The sequence below is a fragment of the Pistacia vera genome, unplaced genomic scaffold (genome assembly GCF_008641045.1).
Source record: "Pistacia vera cultivar Batoury unplaced genomic scaffold, PisVer_v2 Contig71, whole genome shotgun sequence".
Taxonomy (NCBI): domain Eukaryota; kingdom Viridiplantae; phylum Streptophyta; class Magnoliopsida; order Sapindales; family Anacardiaceae; genus Pistacia; species Pistacia vera.
Genome location: NW_022196568.1, coordinates 1,534,966 through 1,557,196, shown reverse-complemented (window position 1 = coordinate 1,557,196; position 22,231 = coordinate 1,534,966). Strand labels below are relative to the sequence as shown.

The 22,231-nt window shown below is 33.4% G+C and overlaps 4 protein-coding genes across 4 annotated transcripts; 1 reads left to right on the top strand and 3 right to left on the bottom strand.

The window, feature by feature from the left end:
• Positions 1-74: 74 nt before the first annotated feature.
• Positions 75-2,389, bottom strand: LOC116114435 (scarecrow-like protein 23). Its single transcript, XM_031400583.1, has one exon. It carries the CDS (start codon positions 2,080-2,082, stop codon positions 733-735), a length of 1,350 nt encoding a protein of 449 aa, XP_031256443.1. The 5' UTR covers positions 2,083-2,389; the 3' UTR covers positions 75-732.
• Positions 2,390-7,450: 5,061 nt separating this feature from the next.
• Positions 7,451-8,148, bottom strand: LOC116114405 (60S ribosomal protein L27). The gene has a single exon (XM_031400543.1). It carries the CDS (start codon positions 8,056-8,058, stop codon positions 7,651-7,653), a length of 408 nt encoding a protein of 135 aa, XP_031256403.1. The 5' UTR covers positions 8,059-8,148; the 3' UTR covers positions 7,451-7,650.
• A 2,787-nt stretch (positions 8,149-10,935) lies between these two features.
• On the bottom strand, positions 10,936-11,851 carry LOC116114417 (cysteine-rich and transmembrane domain-containing protein WIH1-like). The gene is made up of 3 exons (XM_031400558.1): positions 11,522-11,851; positions 11,301-11,436; positions 10,936-11,190 (listed from the first exon to the last, which is right to left on the bottom strand). Exons 1-3 carry the CDS (start codon positions 11,553-11,555, stop codon positions 11,145-11,147), a joined length of 216 nt encoding a protein of 71 aa, XP_031256418.1. The 5' UTR covers positions 11,556-11,851; the 3' UTR covers positions 10,936-11,144.
• A 7,355-nt stretch (positions 11,852-19,206) lies between these two features.
• Positions 19,207-20,277, top strand: LOC116114377 (leucine-rich repeat receptor-like serine/threonine-protein kinase BAM3). The gene has a single exon (XM_031400510.1). It carries the CDS (start codon positions 19,207-19,209, stop codon positions 20,275-20,277), a length of 1,071 nt encoding a protein of 356 aa, XP_031256370.1.
• Positions 20,278-22,231: the final 1,954 nt, after the last annotated feature.

Sequence of the window (22,231 nt, the reverse complement as noted above, 5' to 3'; positions counted from 1 at the left end):
CGTATATACATCAATATACACAAGTGATGATTCACCTTGTTGAAAAAAATTTGATTTGAGGAGCAAAGCTTTGGTTTTGAAGGGGGCCTGACAATTACATATATGGACTCATTTGTTTGGCTTTACCAATCCATGACTCACGCGTTGTTCAACTTTTGTCATAACCACTGCGTCTTTTCTTCCATTTGCAATTTTAATATCAAAGTAGGCTAGCCCTTTCCTCTCCTTTCTTTTGGACTATTCAAATGCCCCTTGATAGCAAAATCACAAATATATCTACTCCCCAATTATTCCATTCGCTACCCTACGACCAATTTTACTTTGTTTTTGCATAGCCCACTTCACCATTATAATTCTACCAAATTTTCACAATAAGAATCATACGCTACCAAAAACAATGAAAATGTCAATGATTTTACTTCAAATCAGCATTTTTACAATTACAAATTTCAGGAACTAGTTGAATTGAATAGGATCAGTTAACCACTATCCTTTTCCTTTTTCTCTGTATTTCTTTTCCTCCCAAAAATTGATGGAACATAAATTAAATACTCTCCAATCGGCTGAGTCTTCCAAGCATAGATGCTTAAAAAATTGTACCAAAGGATTATAAACAAATACATTCTCACCAACCATGACCCACTATTCAATGTTGATCATTTACTCAAAACGACAACATTTTCATTCGATGAACCCAATCATTGATCCATTGGATTCAGTCTAGTTATATATTTAATCCGACGGCTGCCAAGCCGAAGCTGTCAACAAAGACAAATCCTTCCAACCCAGTTTCAATGACCCGTTTTCCTCCACTAAAGTGTACCCTTTCCACGGGAACATCCCAAGTAACAAACTGGCTTGTGCAGCCGGGTTACCTCCAAGTGAAACGGGTTCAAACCCGAACCGTCTTAGTTCATCACCCCATTTCTCTACTTTGACTTCCCCTGTTCTCTTGGGCCCACCAACTGCCACGATATTTCTGATCTCACAACCAAACAACTGCTGCTCCACCGTGTGCCTCTCTACACTGTCCACACCCAATCCATCCCCTAACGCATCAAACAGTGCGCTATAATAGTGTAATGCTTCCACGAACCTACCTAAAAAACTACCCCGATGGCTTAAATCTTGTTCGACGATCGTGATCAATTTCGGCCTCAACAAAGTCAACAATCTCAACGTCCCTAAATCACTCCCCGTTATATCGTACAAACAATGATGCATCCAATGGACCACAATTGCCTCACTCGGTCTCACCCCGAGTTGACTCAGATCAGTCACATTTCCTATTTTGCCTTCCAGTGGATGAAACTCGAATGGTAATCCCAGTGAATTGGCAAAGTCAGCAAGTCGTCTCCCGGTTGACTCCAGCAACTCAGAGGAGGATCCGAACCCAGTTATTCTCATGGATCGGATCTTTTTAGACCGGGAGGCGAGGATGTGAAACAGTCCTGGCCATTGAAGGCCTTGCATGATATCGAGATCGATGATATGGACGTAATCCGCGCCGGCCAGAGCTTGGAAAATTGCTTGGTTGGCGGTAAAATGAGAGAACTTAATCAACGGACAGATTGAATTGTATGATTGCAAGGCGTTGAAGATCTTCTGAGACTGAGATAACGTTAACGATTTCGTGGTGAGAGGCGAGTAGGTTCCTAAACATGAGCTAACAACGCGCGCCTGGAGCGCGTGACCGAAGTACGCGCCGACGCGTTCCGGCGAAGAACCGAACGGAGAGGATAGCTCGGAGATTTCAGGTAAGAGATCAGTGGCGTCGTCGAGATTGTCCATGGCGACACACTCAGCGCATTGAAGCAATAAACCTAAGAGTTTCAATCCGGTTGACTCTCCCTCCAATTCCATAACCACCTGTTCAGCTTCCGACGCTTCCTCTTGCTGCTCGTGTGGTTGCTGAGTTTGACTTTGAGTTTGTTCGATGTTGGCGCGTTTCATGGAAGGATCATCGACGTCGGTGATGTCGGTCTCGCGGTCGACGCGCTTGGTTTTCATTGCGGAAGAGTTGTTGTTGTTGTTATTGTTATTGTTATTGATTGGAGACTGAGTGACTAAGCTCTGAAGCATGATAACAGAGGAGCAGAGAGATTCGGGAGGGGAAGAGCTTTCGGAAGAAAAGTGACAAATCAGAGAGAACGACAAGGGAAGAATGTACAGAGAGTTGCAGAGGTGTGTCAGGTAAAATTATAATTAAAAATTAAAGTAAGTGAATACTACAAGCAGTTGTGTTTGGGGAGAGAGAAAGTGAGGGAAAGTTTGAGAGAAAGTGAAGTAATTTTTTCTTCTCTAATAGAAGAGATGAGATGGATTTTGATATTTGTGGTGTCGTTAGGTACTCCGTTTGAGAGTGTCGTTAGGTCCGTTCGTTTATGGAATTAAGGAGTTTAATTAAGTGATTAATTAATATATAATAGCATCATCATTGGATTCTCGGGATGTTTGTTTTGGGTAATATTAAGGGCGGGCTATTTGTCTTTATCTTAAGGAGACGTCAATGTCTCTAATTATTATGTGTAGGTTTATTATTTTAGATAAGATTTTGATAATAATATTGAGTAATTGGATAGGACAGTATTATGAGATAAAATTTAAAAATTTATGAAAAAGCTCTTAGGTTTGTTAATTTAATTAAATACCATAATATATAAAATGATAAAAACACTCCCACCAGTGTCAGATTCCGACCACCACAGTCGGAATCTGGCCGAAAAATCGCGTTACGACATAAACTAGTCGAATCTATGTCGTAACGCATCCTTATGGGTGGATCTGGCCGGAAAAGGCTAGATCTACGACCTGTTGTGGCCGCGACGGTCGAAAAAGGTCAAAACGACGACCATCTTTGGCCATTAGCGACGGCCAAAGATATGGCCATCGTTTTCGGTCAACGATGGCCAAGATTTGTTTGGCCGTCATTCACGATCAGATCTGGCCTTTTTCGGCCAGATCCACCACGGATCTGGCCGGAAAAGGCCAGATCGGTGAACTTTTGGCCATTTTTGGTAGGCAGGTAGGCCGTTGTACAGATTCCGGCTACCATCGATGGTGGTTGCCTGAATCTGGCAAGTATGGGTCGCAGGGGTGTTTTTGATAATTTTTAAACTTTTTTTAGGGTGTATTTAATGAAATTAATAACCTTATGGGGTCTAAAAGTAATTAAAAAAATAGGGTAATATTTATAGAATAACGTGCCAAACATTATTTGGAGAATAGGATTGGGAATATGGGTAGAAATAATAAGTCAAACATGCCCTATATTATTTATTTCTAGAAATCAAACTTAAAACTGCATGTCTATCCACATTTTTAATTCGCGTTAATTACCCAAATGAGAACATAATGTAAACTCATAGGACAAGCTATCATTGCAAGTTGAGAATTCTTGTTGGATGATAATTATATTTACAATCTAATCTTATAAATTTTCTGTTACAACCTTGACGTGACGGTTTATAAATGAGTTTTACCTGTTCATTATGGGTCTCACATTGGGGTTGTAAGAAAAAACTTGTAAGATTTAAATTGTGAGGTAATTTTTATCCTTCTTGTCTTGCATTATCTTATGGAAGGATATCTGACCACAGGTAGGCTTCTCTTGCAAAAGGTGGGTTCTTTCTATTTATAACAACTTTAGTGAGTCTATGATACAAAATTGGGAGAATGCCTTATCCATGATATAGGATGTGTGGACTTCCTTTGAAGAAAAGACTATTTGATATGATATACGGAGTTAAGATTGTGCATTCACATGGCATTGTAAAGTATTCCAATGAAGTCAAAGAAGAGTGAATTATTGGACGAACCTGCCAAATTCTCAAGAGATTCCATACATTTTCAGGGAAAATTTTATGGGTTTTGTACGACTTGTGCAAGGATTTTATTTGATCTTCCTCGCGTCACTTAAGATGCTTCAGACTTGTTTTTGAGATATTGTTCTATAGATTAATAGACAAATTATTTGTTTAATAATCTCTGAAAAGTGTTGTTCTGGCTGGTTCTGAACTTGGACCAGCCTAATAAAATAAGAATTAATGACCCAACCAAACAACTTGACGGAGACTGAATTTTATATGTAGACCTAAACTCTGTTTTCCTTATTAAATTCTAACTTCGCTCAACTGACACAAGAATTAAGCATACCAAGACTTATGCCTTGCCAACCAAATTTCAGTCTGGTTCTAACTTCTAGCAAGTCTATTAAATGTGGCGCTAAATAACGTGCAATAATTATCTATCCGACCCCCACTTTTTGCTAAATTTATACAAACGAGTTTTGTTGTTAATATAACACAATACAAGGTGTTTCAGTGTTCTCAAATTGGGCTAGCCTGGAGAACTCAAAATCTAGTTATGAATATTCAAGAAATTGAACAAGCAACATTGAATCTTTGATGCACATATCACCCTGAAAATCAATTAGGAACAAAGGGATTCTAAAGGGAAAAAGACATATTCCCACCCAAAGTTTGGCAAAATGAAACTTTAATATCCGTTAAGTTTCAAAATGACAATTTTACACCCAACATTAAGTTCCGTTAGGAAAATCAATTATCTAAAATGTATAAACAGTATAAAGACGAAAATATCATTCTCTCTTCTTTTTTCTCTTTTCTTCTTTCTCCTTCGCCGTAGATGTTGCTGATTTGCATCTGCCCAGATGAAGCTAGAAGACACAAGACCCTTGGAAGCCTAACTTGGCTTTAGGTTCACTAGATTGTGTTACATTATTAAGATTACAACAAGAAACTGATTTTAAAAACAAATCATCATCTTCAAAGCTGCAAATGGTATTAAAATATTTAACTTAAAACGAGTATAGAAGCTTGAACATAGAATTGGATTTTCAGGAATATGAAGCAAAACTTTCATGTGGTATAACACGGGTTCAAGCAAAAGTTTCAAGTCAAAGTTCTCTACTTAAAAAACTACACTAAAATTAGAAAGGGAGATAAAAAGGCAAAACTAGTTGGGAACTGTTTATTGTTTCTTCCCCTTCTTGCTCCCACGGGTTGTCTCCCCTCCCCTTATCATTCTAGAGAGTATATCTGCTTGCTTTGTGTTCCCTTGTTGATTAAGGCTAGCAATCAAATCCTCACAGCTCTTCCAATCAGTGGATCCTCCTTTCGCGAGAATTTTAAACAATAAAGAATATGCATTGAGAGTCTTCCCTGCTGCTAAGAAAGCATCCAACATCTTCTCATAGCTTGAAAAGTCTAAAATGCAGTCTCTCTCCAAACAAAAATCCAACAACTTCAGAACAACAACGGTTTTTCCTTTCTCAAACAAAATAGATAGAGACTATCAAAATTGGGTGCACAACCACTGTGCATCAGCAGATCAATGCGTCCAAGGGCTTCCTCAACATGACCTCTCATGAGAAGAGCTTAGAAGAACTTGGTGACCAAATCGCATCCGGCCAAATCGACGCAGATGTGGTGCAATTCCGTTTTTACCATCCCTTCTCCCATCCCATCAATTTCCCCAACAATTCAATACACAAAACACAGCCCATTATCCCAAATAACAACAAAACTAGATTCGGGTTTGAATTTGGCTAGATGCAATTCAGCCAAATGCGATTCGACCGAAATCACACTCAGCCTGGTGCAATTCCAACCAATTAGTGGGGTTGACCTGAATCACACCTGGCCAGGTGCGATTCCGACCAATTGGTGGGGGAGGCGAAATGATGAAAGCGATATCATTTGGCACAGAGTAATATGTCTTGAGTGAGAAGGAGAGAGAGTTAATTTGGCGGATGAACTAAGCGTAGGTGAGAGCTTGACTAGTGATGGCATTGACGAGAAAAATAGTAGACGAAGTGGCGATGGGGTGGGGAAGGAAGCGTTTGAATTCAAGGTTAGTTTATATATAGGTTACAAAAATGACATAATTAGCCTTTGACTGTTTTTTAAGTTTACCATTGTATCCTTTTCCAATTAAAATTACCAGACTATGAGTGAAAAAATGTCATTTTGAAACTTAACGGATGAGAAATTGTCGTTTCACTAAACCTTGAGTGGGAAAATGTCATTCTCCCGATTCTAAACTATGAAGTTTGATGTGTACAAATTTGTAGATATATTGGTACCATATAAGCGCTATTTGTGAAAAGTTTATTACATTTATAAAAATGCGGGTGCTTTATTAAATTGAAAAAAGAAACAGAAACAAGGCCATTTATGGAATTAAGGTAAATCTAATATCAAATTGGGGCTCGATAGAGAATTAAAGGGGGTCATATAGCAACTCTTTAAAGTACATTCTGCGAAAAACTAACCAAGAAATACTTGTATTAGCATATATATAAGTGTAGTGCGATTGCTCACGACACAAACACATTTAACAACTAAACATATTAGAAGATATTGTTGCAATGTGACATTGATATCAAACACAATGAGATTTATATAAACAAAAACACAAAAACATGTGCAAACCAAACCAAACACATGCATCAATGTCTCAAACACAATGAGACATTGATGCAATAAGAGACCTGATCAAAACAATCTAAACGAAGACAATACCCTTTTGATTAGTTTGTAAATCATATAGTTGATATCATATGATATACACAGAACTACAACTGCAGAAATGTTATCATGAATCTAACCTCTATAAAATCTATTTCATTAAATTCAGAACAAAAAAACACATCAAATAGAATAAAATTGTAATTAATAAAAACCAAGAAATACTTATATTAGCATATATTTAAGTGCGATTGCTCAAGACACAAACACATTTAACAACTAAACATATTAGAAAATATAGTTGCAATGTGACGTTGATATCAAACACAATGTGATTTATATAAACAAAAACACAAAAACATGTGCAAACCAAACAATCATCTATAGTATGCTCATGTACTGAAGAACCTTCGTCCTATGTCAAATTGTAACAAGTAGAGCAAAGTATTTACAAATGCATCGACACAATAAGAGATTTCAAAACCTGATCAAAACACTCTAAACAAAATCAAAATAATTTTGATTAGTTTGAAAATCATATAGTTAATATGATATGATATACACAGAACTACAACTGCAAAAATGTTATCATGAACCTAACCTCAAAATAAAATCTATTTAATTAAATTCAGAACACCCATCTTAGAACAGTAGAAAACTATACACAGGTCAAGTTTACAGTCCAAAAACTAACCAAAATATAGACTAGTTACACAGCAATCACCATAGGTTAGCAAAAAGCAGCATGCAAAATTTATCAAATCTAATCCCATTGGAGCATTTATAAACATCAATGCATGCCATCAATCATTCAACGAATTATGAGCTACACAATAGCTCATCGCAGTCATCCATTACTACAATCAACTACACAATAACTTACCATATGAATATAAGCCTTCAACAGGATAACAGAAATCAAGGATTATATGAGCAAATCAATCCAGTAAACGGAGACGAAAATAAACATAATAACATGAGCAATTTATAGTGATAATCTTTAAGAAACATTATAAAACCAAAAATGTCTAATGGAAACGGACCCAGATCCAAACAAAAACAAGTTCACAAAACACTAAATAATCCTCAAAATCATCTTAACAACATTAATCAACTAAGTAAAAACAAAACGACGAGCCGTCCCTACAAAATAAAAAACTTAAAACCTTAGTTTGGTAAAGAACCAACGATTCTTGCCGGTCTTGAACCTCTCCTCCAACCTGTTTTTAGTCTCCTTACAAGCGGTAACCTTCTTGTCCTTGCTCTGCAGACTATCGCCGGTGACAACGTCCTTCAAGTCGACATCGAGAGTGTAGCGAGTGGGCATCAGGTGCTGGTAGTTGACGAGCTTGACGAAGGCCTTGACGCGGGACTTCTTGGCCGTCTTCTTGGTCGAATCCTTCCTGATAACCTTGCTCGGGTACTTCTTTATCCCCGCAACCAAACAGTGGCCGTATGGTCGCTCGCGGGTGCCATCGTCAAACGACTTAATGATCACCGCCTTGCGGCCGGCGTAGCGGCCTTGGAGAAGGATTACGGCCTTGTTCGGCTTGAGGAACTTAACCATCTTTCTCTTCTCTTTGTTCTTCTCTCCTCTGGGATCAAAACCCTAGTTACGAAGAAGCGGCCTTTGGGATAGGTTTATAGCGTTGGGAATATATTTATAGCGCTCTCAAAAAAAAAAACCCTAGCTAAAGTGATGAGTGCTAATCCTAAGGGCCCTCGGATCTGCAATCGGAATTTCAGATGGAATGGGCTTTCATGGGGCCTTGCATCTGGAATGGGACTCTGATAAGAATGGAGTTTATCGGGCCAATAGTCTGGAATGGAATTTTGACAGGGAATGGGCTGGACCTTAACCCCACCTTCAAACACACAATGTAGTGGATGAGATCGGGGACTCATCTTGGCGAGGACTGGGTTGTGGATGTCATCATCGATCCTTGACCCCAATTTTTTTCATTCCTACTTATATACCCATAAATAAAAAAAAATAGATATTAAATGCAAAGCTAATATTTGGATTGAAAATCCATTTTTAAACCCTTATAGCAATCAATAATGCTAAATTCACAATCCACGATATGATAGTTCGTTATTCATTAGTTCGTAAATAAGTAGACATGACCCATATAAGCAGGTGAAACCCATTTTATAAGCTAATCAATAACGAAATATCACATTTGCAGTTATAAGATTAGGTTGTAGACCTAATATTACTCTATAGTAATAGATAACTCTTACCTTTATTAAATACTAAACAAAATATCTTATAACAATAGTGGAGTTGGTAAAAAAAAAAAAAAAAAACCGTTAACTATGGAAATGGGTAAACAATAGTAAAGTTGGTAGTGAAAAGTATGAATTTGTTGAGAGTTGTTGAGCAAATTTAAAAGTAGAAAAGGAAAACTATTTTATAGGGTTTTTGAATTGTAGAATTTAATTTTTGAAATTCTTATATTGAATATACGCATAAAATCAAGATTGAGAGTGCACATAGAGTCTCATACATTTATTAGTGATAAATTTCAAGAAAAATTACAAATTCTTGAGTCGTAGGAGTCCTCTCTTGCATCAATACGGGTATAATGATATAAAATATTTAAAAAATCTACTCAAGCGAAACTAATATCATTATACCTCGTTTGTGCATTGCAAAATTTAATTGCTAAAATTTATTCATTAGTTTTTTGGAAAAGCCATTTTTTAACCAAATTTACTCTCTCTCTCTCTCTCTCTCTCTCTCTCTCTCTCTATATATATATATATATATATATATATATATATGTGTGTGTGTGTGTGTGTGTGTGTGTGTGTGTGTGTGTGTGTGTTTTACATTTCATATATCTTTTTAACACTATATTATTTTAAAAAATCATAATATTCTAACTTTCAGTCTTAAATTAAAAGTATTTTGTCATTTTCATGGATGCAATGGTATTAATGTGATTAAGTGTAGAAAATAAGGGTAAAAATGTCCAAAAATCTTATGAAAAGGCCCTCTTTATAAAGTCATTTAAAAAGTTGGATTCGACTTTTTAAAAAAGATTAACCAAATAAAATTTCTTACAATGAATTGATGGTTATTGCCTTATTGGTTAGTGTAAAAATCAAGTCAAATATTTAAAGTCGATATAACCTCATCTGATAATTATATAAGTTTACCTATAGGTAAACTGTAGCTAATGGCAACCTGTAGTCTAACAAAAAATTTATAATTATATATACAATAAAAACTATATTAATTTAGCCTCTCTTATTCATTAAACCCTTACTTTGGCCCCCTAAAATCAGTAAAATGTACAATTTTCAATTTTAAAATTTAGTCACACTCATTCATCGCTGATGTTTGTTAAAGCCAAAGTGGAGGTTTTTCTTTTAGCAAATCCGATAATTGTCTTTGCTTGTGACTCGAAACATAAAATCCTTAAGTATAACTAATCCTACTAACTAAAAGGTTTGTCATCCGATTACAAAGCGAGAGGTTAAATGGAGTTTCAATATTCTTATTTATTGCATTACCCTATTGCTAATATTTTATAGAAAATTCTTTCCATATCATAGTATCTAGGATATTTGAGTATTCTTGTTAGTATATTGAATAGTGCAACCTTTGGTAAGGAAAGCCAAATTAAATATTATTGTATTTGGAAGTAAATCTACAATGGTATTCAAAACTTTGGAGAATTCCATTGAAAATAATTAACATACCCCATTATTTAATATTGCGTGAAATGATGATAATACCCTTAGACTATTATAGTAGATAAAATGTTTTTTCTAAACCCTACTAACTAAAGGGTTTGTCATCCGATCACAAAACGAGAGGTAAAGTGGAGTTCCAACATTCTTATTTATTGCATTACACTATTGCTAATATTTTATAGAAAAAATCTTTCCATATCATAGTATGGAGGATATTTGAGTATTCTTGTTAGTACATTGAATAATGCAACCTTTGATAAGGAAAGCCAAATTAAATATTATTTTATTTAGAAGTAAATCTACAATTGTATTCAAAACTTTGGAGAATTCCATTGAAACTAATTAACATACCCCATTATTTCATATTGTGTGAAATGATGATAATACCCTTAGACTGTTATAGTAGATAAAACGTTTTTTTTTTTTTACAACAGTGGTGGTAACATGATTAAAGATAGGTTGACAAACACTTCTTATAAATTTCTCTCACAAACATAGCTTGTATTTGGGTAGACAAGACCCATTGTTGGACAAGTGAGACTCTTTATAAACTGATCAATTATGAATTAATACGTTGTTATTGTGAGAGAAAGTTAGTGATAAGGGTTTGTGAGCGTAGTATTATTGATAGTAACATATACGTTTACAATGGATTGTATGGGAAAATGTAATTAATTGGTCTGATGTTAATTTATCCTTTGTTTCTTCTGTGAATAAAAATATTAAAAAAAGCAATGGATGAGATAGACAAGCAAGAGGAAGTTTATTAGAACAAGGAATGTATCAAATACAAACCGAAAGAGTTACAGAGACAGCTCAATTACTAAAGATAAAGAAGAAAAGGAAAGAATAATACAAAAAGCTCCCACCCCCATCCTCTAAATTACACAAATAAATAAATATCAATCTGCAGAAACCACTCTGTAACATTAGAAATCTTGACGACGATCAAAAGCAAGCATCCAACACACAGCAGCAACACAACGCAGCACAACTGCATAAACAAAAGTAACCAATCAATCAACTGTAATTGCTGATATATTCTTTAGAGAAACAATAAAGGAATCCAAAAAAAAAAAAAAAAAAAAAAAATCTTAAACTTACCATCCCTTCCAGAAACCATCGCCTCTGGACTTGGTTTCCACTGGAGCTTGATTCTGATTGGCAGAATTATCCATGGTTGGATAACCAGGTGGCGGCGGTGCTACGAAAGGTCCGGTTGAGGTTGGCGGGCATGTCACTGCAATTTCCATATAAATAAATTAATATGACTGAACACTATTGTATTGAAACAATCGCAAAAGATTATAATTCTTTCGACATACCTGAAGGCTGGTTTTGATTGTTAGAAGAACTCATGTTTGAACAAACGTTAAGGCGGATACGCAAAGGAAATGATGAAGAGAGAATAAAGTTATAGGTTGTAGATGAAGAATAATTGAGTAATGGAGAATATGAAGAGAAAATAAAGTTACAGGTTGTAGATGAAGAATAATTGAGTAATGGAGAATATATATATATATAGAATGATTGATTATTTATGTTGGTTCTTAGAAGGAGGAGTCTAATCGCGGTCGGTGGTTGATTCGCTGAGAACCGCGTAAAGAATACAATATTAAAGCCAACACACTTGAAGATTCTAAAGTTCCATTTTGCTGGCCGCAGCCTGCCCTAATATCTGTTTTTGGTTTTCTTTTATTATAATCTAAATTTGTGTTCACATTATGTCATCTTTTGTTGGGAGATATTATCTAATTGACCTTCGCTATGGACACCTGCCCTCAATCAATGTTATCACGTCAAGCAACTCTCAAATTATGTTTGACCAAAATAACTCAAATGTATGAACACTCCTTCAATAATAACACGTTATGTGTATTAATATTTAATTAAAAAGATATGCAAAGCTGGTATCTTATGTCTTAAGCAAATAAGAAGAGGAGTTGATGAGTCTTATACCGAATCACGCCCTTTTCTTAAAAAACCATTACTTTGTTTTAAAAATTTGACTCAGATTTTGCTTTAAGAATTCAATGTTCTTAATACCATTATCATATATATTCTACTCCGCGTCATCACAGCATCACAATAGCATTATGGGAACTTTTAGCTTTATCTCAAATCTCTAATGGAATCATGCAGGTTCATCCAACTATATATTACTAAAATACAAGGGCTCTTCTAACCCATGGAGCCCAATAAGGCTCCCCAAAAGCCCAATGAACTGGGCTCTTCAAAGCCACAAAAGCCCAATTTGAGAGAAGGCAAATGGCTGTGACACCCCCCAACGTTATGCATACACATTCACGAGACAGTTGATTTGGTAATTGGTGGTTTGATACTTTCTAGTTTAGGATACCAAATTGAGATCTCAATGTTATACGTATAATATTATTGTTCCAATTAATAATAAACACATCAGATAAGATGATTATGAAATTTATGCTCAAACTACTAGCTAAAATAATTTTAAAGAAGATATATATGTCTAATAATAAATACTCATACGAGACAGCCTCATCATTTCATCATATTAAAATAGTGAAACTATTTAGTTAAAATTACTCATATTGCAGACTTATACAATGGTTTTCCTTTAAAAAATAACTGCGATCATAGTTACTAATGACGACTTCCATGATCAATGCTCCACATATCCATTAATTGAGCCAAATTCCTATCTGAGAGGGCAATTAGAAGAGACTATTCTTTTAGCCTTTTTCGAAGAGGTCTTTTAGATAGGAATTATTTGCAAAATATCTCTCGATCTGGTAGAAAAATTAACACTTTCACAAAATATTATTGGTATATGATCTTTCTGAGCTTATTTAAAGTGTTGAAATTTCAAAAATATTTAAAAATAATCTTATTCTATTTTATAAATTTAACTTGATCTATTCTTGAATATCAAAATCCAAACAATATTAGAAAGCTCTTTTACATTCTCCTAATCGAACAATTATCAAAATTTTCATAAAAGTTTTAATACAATAAGCTCTTCTCTTATAAGTTGTATTCGAAAAAGCCATACCATTCATTAAACCGAGAGAAATAAATTAATCTGTAAACCATTGTATTCATTCAAGAGCATTAATCATGGACAAATTTATTTGTCTCCCTTTATGTTGTTGTAATTCTTTACTTTCCAGATGCAATTCAATTGCTCCAAAAAACACCCGATTGCTATCGCACTTAGGAACTTGAATTCCAAAACAACTTGGCAAATGACAAACTTGGTGAATCTTCGTCTCTTCAACGATGTCCTCACCGGAGAAATTCTTTTTGAGCTTGAAAATCTTAACTTGAATCTCAATCTTCTTTTGGGTTCGATTCTGAAATAACAAACTTGGTCCATCTTAGCCTCTCCGACAATGTACTCACCAAAGAAATCCCATATTCATTCATCAATTAGAATTCAATAATGATTATAATTACGGTAATTATTGGTGATGCTGTGAGTGTCACCATAGTGAATGATTCATTAAATAAACATTATTGATTGTAGTAAATTAAATGTGAGATTAGTTACTATAAACTTCTTGATAAATTCTTTGAAATATTGGTCATAAAAACCTACCACTTACCGTTGCAAAAAAAAACAACAACAAAAAAAAAAAAAAAAAAAAAAAAAAAAAAAAAAAAAATATATTATATATATATCTATATATATATATATATATCATTTTAATTAAAAAATATTAAATATATAAGTAGATTATTATATATATTTATATATTTATATTTTTTATATTATGTTTGGATGAATTTTTTTTAATGGTAATCAATAATAAAATATTATGATACTTTTGTTTGTCTTATATATATAATATGTTTGGATTTTTTTTTTTCAAATGTCATCAATAATTAAATATATAAGTGTATAACATTTTAATTAAAAAATAATAAATTATTATAATACCAAGCATGACAAATTTAATAACATAATAGATTGTATAATCAAGTGATATATAATATAACAAATCTAATAACATAATAGCTTCATATTTTTCCAAATGTAATCAATAATTAGATATTATGAGATAGCATTTCAATTATAAATAATAAATATATTATGGTAAATTGATGAACATTGTATAATCAAGTGATGTATAGTATGACAAATTTAATAATATAATAGCTTAATTAAATTTAGTATGGTAAATTTATGAACATAACATATTATATAATCAAGTGATATATAGTATGATAAATTTAATAATATAATAACTTAATTAAATATAGTATGACAAATTTATGAACATAACATATTGTATAGTCAAGTGATATATAGCATGACAAATTTAATAACATAATAGCTTAATTAAACCTAAATTAATTACACATTTGTATTGATCATTTATTACAATAGACCCTAATACCACTATGAATTTATGGGTTTTGATACAAAATATATATGTAGATAGTAATGATAATCTATAATTTTGATAATTTAATAACATATTAAACATATTTAATTTATTATCAATATAAGTATGATAATAATTTTTTGTGTGTGTATATATATATATATATATATAACCAACAAACTAACCTGGTTAGCCCAAATTGTAAAACAAAAATCAAAACTCAACTCCACATTTTCCCTTACCCGGCCATCCATATATATATATATATAGAAACCAACAAACTAGAGGTGGGCATTTGGGACTGGGCCCAAAAGTCCAGCTCGAAAACCCGGTCCTAGGATCGGTCCTCGAGAGAATCGGACCTAGGAGGCCTGGTCCCATAAGAGGAGGGCCCGGGCCCAAAAAAAATTGTATTTTTTCAATATGGTCCCCTGCCAAATTACATAAAACCCCATGTTAATTTGAAAATAAATATAAATTAAGAGGGCTAAAATAAAATTTTACAAAATTAAAAAAAAAAAAAATCTTCCAAGTCTAAAATTTTTATAAAATATATAAATTTTACCCCTAAAAAATACTAAAAACCCCCCATAAAATTTTATTTTGCCCCCAAAATAAAAAAAAATTGAGAGGGGAAAAATTAATTATCCAAGCCCCATGGGACTGGTCCTAGGATCGGTCTTGGGCCTATAGGACCAGTCTCTACCAGGCCTAAGGCCTGGTCCGGGTCCTAATTTTTCTCATGGGCCTGGGACAGTGACTGGTCCCATTTGGGACCAGTCCCAAACGGGCCCAGGCCTGGGCCTGCTTGGGACCGGTCCCTACCCACCTCTACAACGAACTAACCTGGCCAGCCCAAATTGTAAAACAAAAATCTAAACCCAATTTCACATTTTCCCTTACCCGGCCAAAATATATATATATATAACCAACAAACTAACTTGGCCCAACCCAAATTGTAAAACAAAAATCCGAACCCAATTTCACATTTTCCCTTACCCGGCCCAAAATCCAAATCTAATTTAGTCACAGCCATAATTTGGCTAATTGAACGAACTCGAACAACCCTAAGTTATTTGAACAGATATTTACAAGTTATTCGAACGATCTCGAACTACTCGTTTGGTTAATCGAACGAACTCGAACAACAATTTTGTGTTTGTTCGAGTTCAAACACGATTTCGAATATCCCTTTGCACTTATCGAATGAGTTTCGAATGGGGGTGTTCGTTCGTGTTTGGTTCGTTTGCAGGCCTACTTGGAAACTTGTAGTTGCTTGAAAATCTTAACTTGAATCTCAATCTTCTTTTGTGTTCGATTCTGAAATAACAAACTTGGTCCATCTTAGCCTCTCCGACAATGTACTCACCAAAGAAGTCCTATATTCATTCATCAATTGGAATTCAATAGTGATTATAATTACAATAATTATTGGTGATGCTGTGAGTGTCACCATAGTGAATGATTCATTCAATAAACATTATTGATTGTAATAAATTAAATGTGAGATTAATTACTGTAAGAGATAATTACTATAAACTCTTTGAAATATTGGTGATAAAAACCTACCACTTAGAACATTTTCAATTGTGCTTTTTATTTTGAAGAACATTTTTCATATAAATAAAGAACATCTTCATTAATTTTTAAATATAAAGAACACGATTTTTATTTAAATCCAATAAACTCCTTAAATTTAATGAATATACTCTTTATTTTTAAGAAAGAGATTTAATGAGAGAGAGAATGAATAAATAAAATGTATAACAACTTGTAGTTTATTAATTAAAATTAGGATAGAGAGTGAAATTTAACTCTCTAAATATGGAGAGTCAAACTTACTCTTTATTTTATTTTTTAAAAGTAAAGAGCATGTTGGACTCTTGTTTTTATGGATAGACTCTTTATAATAAAGAGTTTGAGTCACATAAAGAATCATTTGGAGATGCTATTACGATTGAAAAAAAAAAAAAAAAGCCCCCTTAATTTATCATTATTAATCAAATGACCTTACAACCCCGTCCACCACCCTCATCTAACCCCATTGAAAACTTACACACCTATGACTGAACTTGGATTACTGTAGCTTTTCTCTTAATCACTTTTGGTCAAATTTCTAAGAATAGAGGAAGGTACATGGAAGAAACAAAAAAGATTGGTCAATTGCCGCCATTGGCCTCGATGATGACTCCATTAGATAGATTGACTGATGATCTATCTAATGGAGTTGACGGTATCGTCGGACTTGTCCTCGTCAATAGCGTCTAGCCACCACCGATCAACAATCGTCTCAATTTTGAGAAATAAATACTATATTTAATAAATTATTAATTTGAATTGAATTATTATTATATAAAAAAATATTTTGAAAATTTATGCTAATAAATAGGGTATTTGTGTAATTAATATTTCATAAGCAGCTTTTGATTTTAAAAAAGCAACTCAAACCTAATTTTAGAGTCCTTTAATACTTGATTATTTCATAATCAAATTGTTGAATAATCATTTTTCAAATTAGTTTACCGAACACATTTTAGATTATAGATTATGAAATAAGTGATTACGGAGAAATTACAACAACATCAACTAAGCCTAAAAGTGAAATAAAAACTGCCCCTACACCCCCACTAAACACAGCCACTTCCGACCCAATAACACATTTTAATGCTATGCTTTCAAAGGTGAAACAAAAAACACTTACAACCACAAAAAATCAATGGGTGGGACAATTCTTCGCAAGGGTTGAGGTGAGTGGTTTGTCTGTGAAGCTTGCTAAATTTGATACATAATTTGCTATTGGGATGGGGCTGTCTATTAAGGGGATTGGGATTTTTATTTTTCTAACTTTTATAATTTCATTAATTATTATTAGTTATAAAATTTAAAAGTCTGTTACTGTTTTTACTCATTGTTAAAACTAGCGATAAAACACTAACGTAGATATACTCGGCATAGGTGGGAGAGCGCCGCCACGAGGGCCACAGGCCCCCATTGTAAAAAATTTAGTTAATTTAAGGTTTAATCAAATAACAAAAATCCTTTTAAAATTATAGAAAAAAAAAAAATTATGTGCCATTTGTGTACCATTATAATTCATAATATGATAGGTTAATAAATATTTACATAATTTCCCCTAGTCTTTTATTTTGACACCCAAAAATTAACAGTAAGAGAATTTTTGTTATTTTCATAACCATAAAGTATTTATGTCATTTAAGTATATCTAAGGGGGATTTTGGTTCTTAATCATTTATTTAAACAGCCCAAGGGCAAAAATATGAATGCATTAAAAATATTCTGCAAATATATTTTAAACTAAAGAATTAAAACCCTTATGACTTTTGGTAGTCAACCTAAACTTTCGTTTGAAACCCAGCAACCCCCTACTTATTCATGTAAGCTGACGCCTTGCTTTAATATATCTTATTTTCATAACCCTTATGACTTTGAGTTGCTCTTAGATCTTCCTCTATTTTTTAATATTGCATAGAAGATNTTTAATTTTAGAGCTTATAAGCTAGTTTGACTAGTTTATAAGCTTAGACAAATACCTCCATAATATTATAGATATAGAGAAAATTTCAGATAGAAAATATTTTGATAGTAGAATTATCAATTTTTATCTTACAATTAAGTAAAATCGATATTCAATCATGGGTTGATATGGATATTAGTACCGATAATAATAAAATACTAAGATTGGAGTGGATATAATGATTAATTGATGAAATTAGTAAATCAATTTTTTTATCTTACAATTGATTAAAATGAAAAAATTAAACCCATTTCAAATGGATGACAAAATACTATGGCCTGTTAGTTTTTTTTTTTTTTAATGAAATTCGTAAAAGAACACACTCTCAGTAATCCGATAGAACCATAAAAATTATAATTTTCTAAGCATATTAAAATTAAAGAAACAAACTAATTCATAAGTTAATAAAGAATAAATATGTTTTATTTATTTATAATCCAAAATTTCATTTAGTTGTTTTATAAAATTTTATTTAATATATTTTTGTGTTTAATTACTTACGGTAGTAACTGTAATTGTATAAAACATTGTGTGCCTAAGTTAATAACAGCGATAACAAGTAGTTTTTTTTTTTTTTTTTTATAAATCCTAGGGACAGTGTTGGCCCACCCTGCGCATACATTGACTTCACCACATGATGGAGGGGACAAATTTCGCCAGGTATTGCGCTTATTTTATTTTATAATCAAATTAATTGTTATTTAATAAAGATACAAAGCTATCTCCCAAGAGGTCCAATAATTTACTCCAAGCTTCTGGGTGTATTACTTTTTCACTTCAAATTCATCCTTGAGTGTTGATGAAGATAATTATTCAAACTTTTACCCAATCAATAATTTTAAGTCTTAATATTAGTTGAGATGAAATAAATAAAATAAAGATACAAAATTAGGAGTTACCTAACATTATGGAAATTAAAGTTCTCTTTCGTTTTCATTCTGTTAATAATGTGTATGAACACTATCTTTCCTTTCATACCATGGTTTAATCACTTTTGACTGTAACTTTATTTGCTAGAAAATGTTCTCACCCAAGTGTTTAAATCCCTTTGTTATTGCATCAAGTCCTTCCAAACTCAACTGTCTTTTACAAAATTTCCCATCAAAACATGGTCTTTTGCATTCTTTTCTCGCTCTTCTCTCTCTTCACCATTGCCATCTCTTCTTCCGTCTTTGTTTCTGCCTTTTCTTTGGTCAATGATTTTCATGTCCTGGTTTCTCTTAAACAAGGATTTCTATCCCCTGAACCAGCTTTAACCTCCTGGAATTCATCAAATCCAACCTCAGTTTGTTCTTGGGCTGGAGTTTTTTGCTCCCAGGACAGAGTTGTTTCATTGGACTTGACAGATTTGAACCTTGGTGGTTCAGTTTCAGCTCAAGTTTCAAGGCTTGATATGCTCACCTATCTCTCTCTTGCAAGAAACAGCTTCAGGGGCGGCATTGAGATTGCTAACTTGAGTAGTCTTCAATCTCTTAACATCTCACACAATCAGTTTACTGGTGGCCTGGATTGGAACTACTCAAGTCTTTCAAACTTGCGAACTTTTGATGCTTATGATAACAACTTCACTGCTTTACTTCCTCTTGGTGTTCTCACTTTGGAGAAACTCAAGTACTTGCATCTTGGTGGCAACTATTTCTATGGAAAAATCCCAGAAAGTTATGGAAAATTAGTGGGGTTGGAGTATCTTTCACTTGAAACGAATGATCTTCGGGGGAAAATTCCTGGTGAGTTGGGGAATCTGACAAACTTGAGAAAGATTCGTTTGGGTTATTGCAATTTTTTTGAAGGTGGGATACCAAAGGAGTTTGGCAAATTGGTGAATTTGGTTCACATGAATCTCCCAAGCTGTGGTTTAGATGGTCCAATTCCTCATGAGCTTGGGAACTTGAAGCTGCTTGAAAGTCTTTACTTGGGTGACAATTTTCTTTCGGGTTCAATTCCTCATGAGCTTGGGAACTTGAAGCTGCTTGAAAGTCTTGACTTGGGTGACAATTTTCTTTGGGGTTCAATTCCTCGTGAGCTTGGGAACTTGAAGCTGCTTGAAAGCCTTCACTTGGGTTACAATTTTTTTTCGGGTTCAATTCCAAAACAGCTTGGGAACTTGACAAAATTGGTGAACCTCACTCTCTCCAACAACGTATTTACGGGAGAGATCCCTTATTCGTTCATCAATTAGTGACATTAAGGATGACAATGGTCAATAATAGAATAAACATAGGTATGTGTGTTATAATAAATTAAAGGTGAGATTATTATTAATTGTTACAAAAATAACTTCTCTAAACTCTTACAGATTTTCTGTTGATGTTAGTAATAGCTTATAATTACCAACCGCTTGTCGAACTTAAAAGCTACCTTCTACAATTGCAAAGGAAAAGAAGTTAATATCTCATGTTATTTTTTAATGAAATGACCTCAAAACACACTATCTCACACAGGAAAAGGAAAAAAAAAAAATACCTTCTTCCCAGCGTGATATAAATTTAAATACAGTTTTATGTTTTTGAAATCATTTGAGAATCATAACTTAATTTCTCTTTTTATTCTTTAGTGAAAGGGATTGGACGATTCCTTGTGAGGATCGCTGTGTGTGGCTTGTCCACGAAACTCACCACAATTATTTTTTAAATTATTATTATTATTATTATTTTTTGGTAATTTCATTAATAAATGGTTGAATAATATATTGGTTAATTTAACTCATGATTGAGTTATCAATGAGTTTTAATTGTTTGATTTTCGGTGTTCGTTGCTGCATATATTCTATTTCATCAGTGAGTGAATGAATATATTCGCTCTCATATTAATTTGAGTAAAATCAAAATATATAAAAAATTGAGATTTCAATCCTTTGTATATAATTTGGTCAGCTTAATATTATCCTTTATCCACCCACTTAGGAAATAGCGTCTAAAAAAGTCGACATGAGCAAATGAGTCAAGGACATTTAAGTAAATTTACAAACTGAAATACAAACGTCAAATGGATCATAGGTTTTTTACGTAATTAATCAAATCAGTTAACGGTAATTATATATGTAAAATACATTTTTTAATTTTTATTTTTTTTAATCCAATCTCTCCCCTCCTTTTTTGTCTCTCTCTCCTTCTTCATGTTCTTTCTCTAATTCAGAAACAATCTCCTTCTACCACCTTTCTTTTTCTCTCCCTTTCTTCCCTCTCTTCCTCATCTTCATAATCGTCTCCTCTCTTCTCAAATTAAAACTTTGCATTCCTTTCTCTTTCCTTCCTCCTGTTTATTTTAATCTTTATCTGAAAATTGATAAATCAAACTTGTGTGGTTGCTTCGAAGCTGGTTGGTTTCTAAAAGGTAGAAACTTGAAATACAAAAGCATTTGAACCGCTTGAACAAAAAACCATGTAAAAGCATTCGGGTTTGTTTCTTTTTAGTATTTTAGTCTTTACTTTACCTTTTCTCTCCTGAAGTTTACTTTTTTTTTTGGTCATTTGTGTGTGTGAGGCTGGTGGGAAAGTGAGAGAAAGTGTGACTTGATAAAATATTTTTGTCTCCTGTTAAACCATCAATTCATTCCTAGTTTTTAAATGTTTTTTGATCAAGACCCTCTCCGAAGCGATGTTAAAACAGTAAAGGAATTGTTAAATATTGAAGCCTGCGACGTCGTTTAAGCCAAGTAAAAACGCTATCGTTTTTGCCTATTAGTCCAAGTTAATCATAACCATAATCCAACGGCTCCAGTTCAATCAGAAGTCAACAATATAAAAGGAAACTTTTTCACGCATTTGGGAGGAAGATCGTGTATTAGGTTTTCTATCTTTTCTTCTCTGTAAATGCGTTTGTAACCTGGGTTAGGGTTTGATATTCATTTTGGTTCTTCTCTTTGTGAATCTTTCTAGAGTCTTATTTTGAGGGCAGGGTGTTCCTTAAAGAGTATAGAGTACTCTAATGTTTGTTGAGATTTGCAGGATAAAGAGAAGTGAATGAGTGTGTGAATGTGTTGTTGACAGTGAAGGAGATTTGTCTGTAATTTGTAATATTTGAAGTGATTAATCCTAGTGTAGCGGGCTCCATATTCTAGAGCTCAACGTGGATGTAACTTGTTCTATATTGAACAAGCGAACCAAGTAGATTGTGTGTTGTGTGATTTCTTG

What these genes read in the sequence shown, in the direction of transcription:
- LOC116114435 (XM_031400583.1), bottom strand. Translation starts at nt 2,082, where the DNA reads ATGCTTCAGAGCTTAGTCACTCAGTCTCCAATCAATAACAATAACAAT.
- LOC116114405 (XM_031400543.1), bottom strand. Translation starts at nt 8,058, where the DNA reads ATGGTTAAGTTCCTCAAGCCGAACAAGGCCGTAATCCTTCTCCAAGGC.
- LOC116114417 (XM_031400558.1), bottom strand. Translation starts at nt 11,555, where the DNA reads ATGAGTTCTTCTAACAATCAAAACCAGCCTTCAG. An exon ending in CAATCAAAACCAGCCTTCAG is followed by an intron (nt 11,437 to 11,521) that starts GTATGTCGAAAG and finishes TGGAAATTGCAG; the next exon opens with TGACATGCCCGCCAACCTCA. An exon ending in GATGGTTTCTGGAAGGGATG is followed by an intron (nt 11,191 to 11,300) that starts GTAAGTTTAAGA and finishes TTGTTTATGCAG; the next exon opens with TTGTGCTGCGTTGTGTTGCT.
- LOC116114377 (XM_031400510.1), top strand. Translation starts at nt 19,207, where the DNA reads ATGGTCTTTTGCATTCTTTTCTCGCTCTTCTCTCTCTTCACCATTGCC.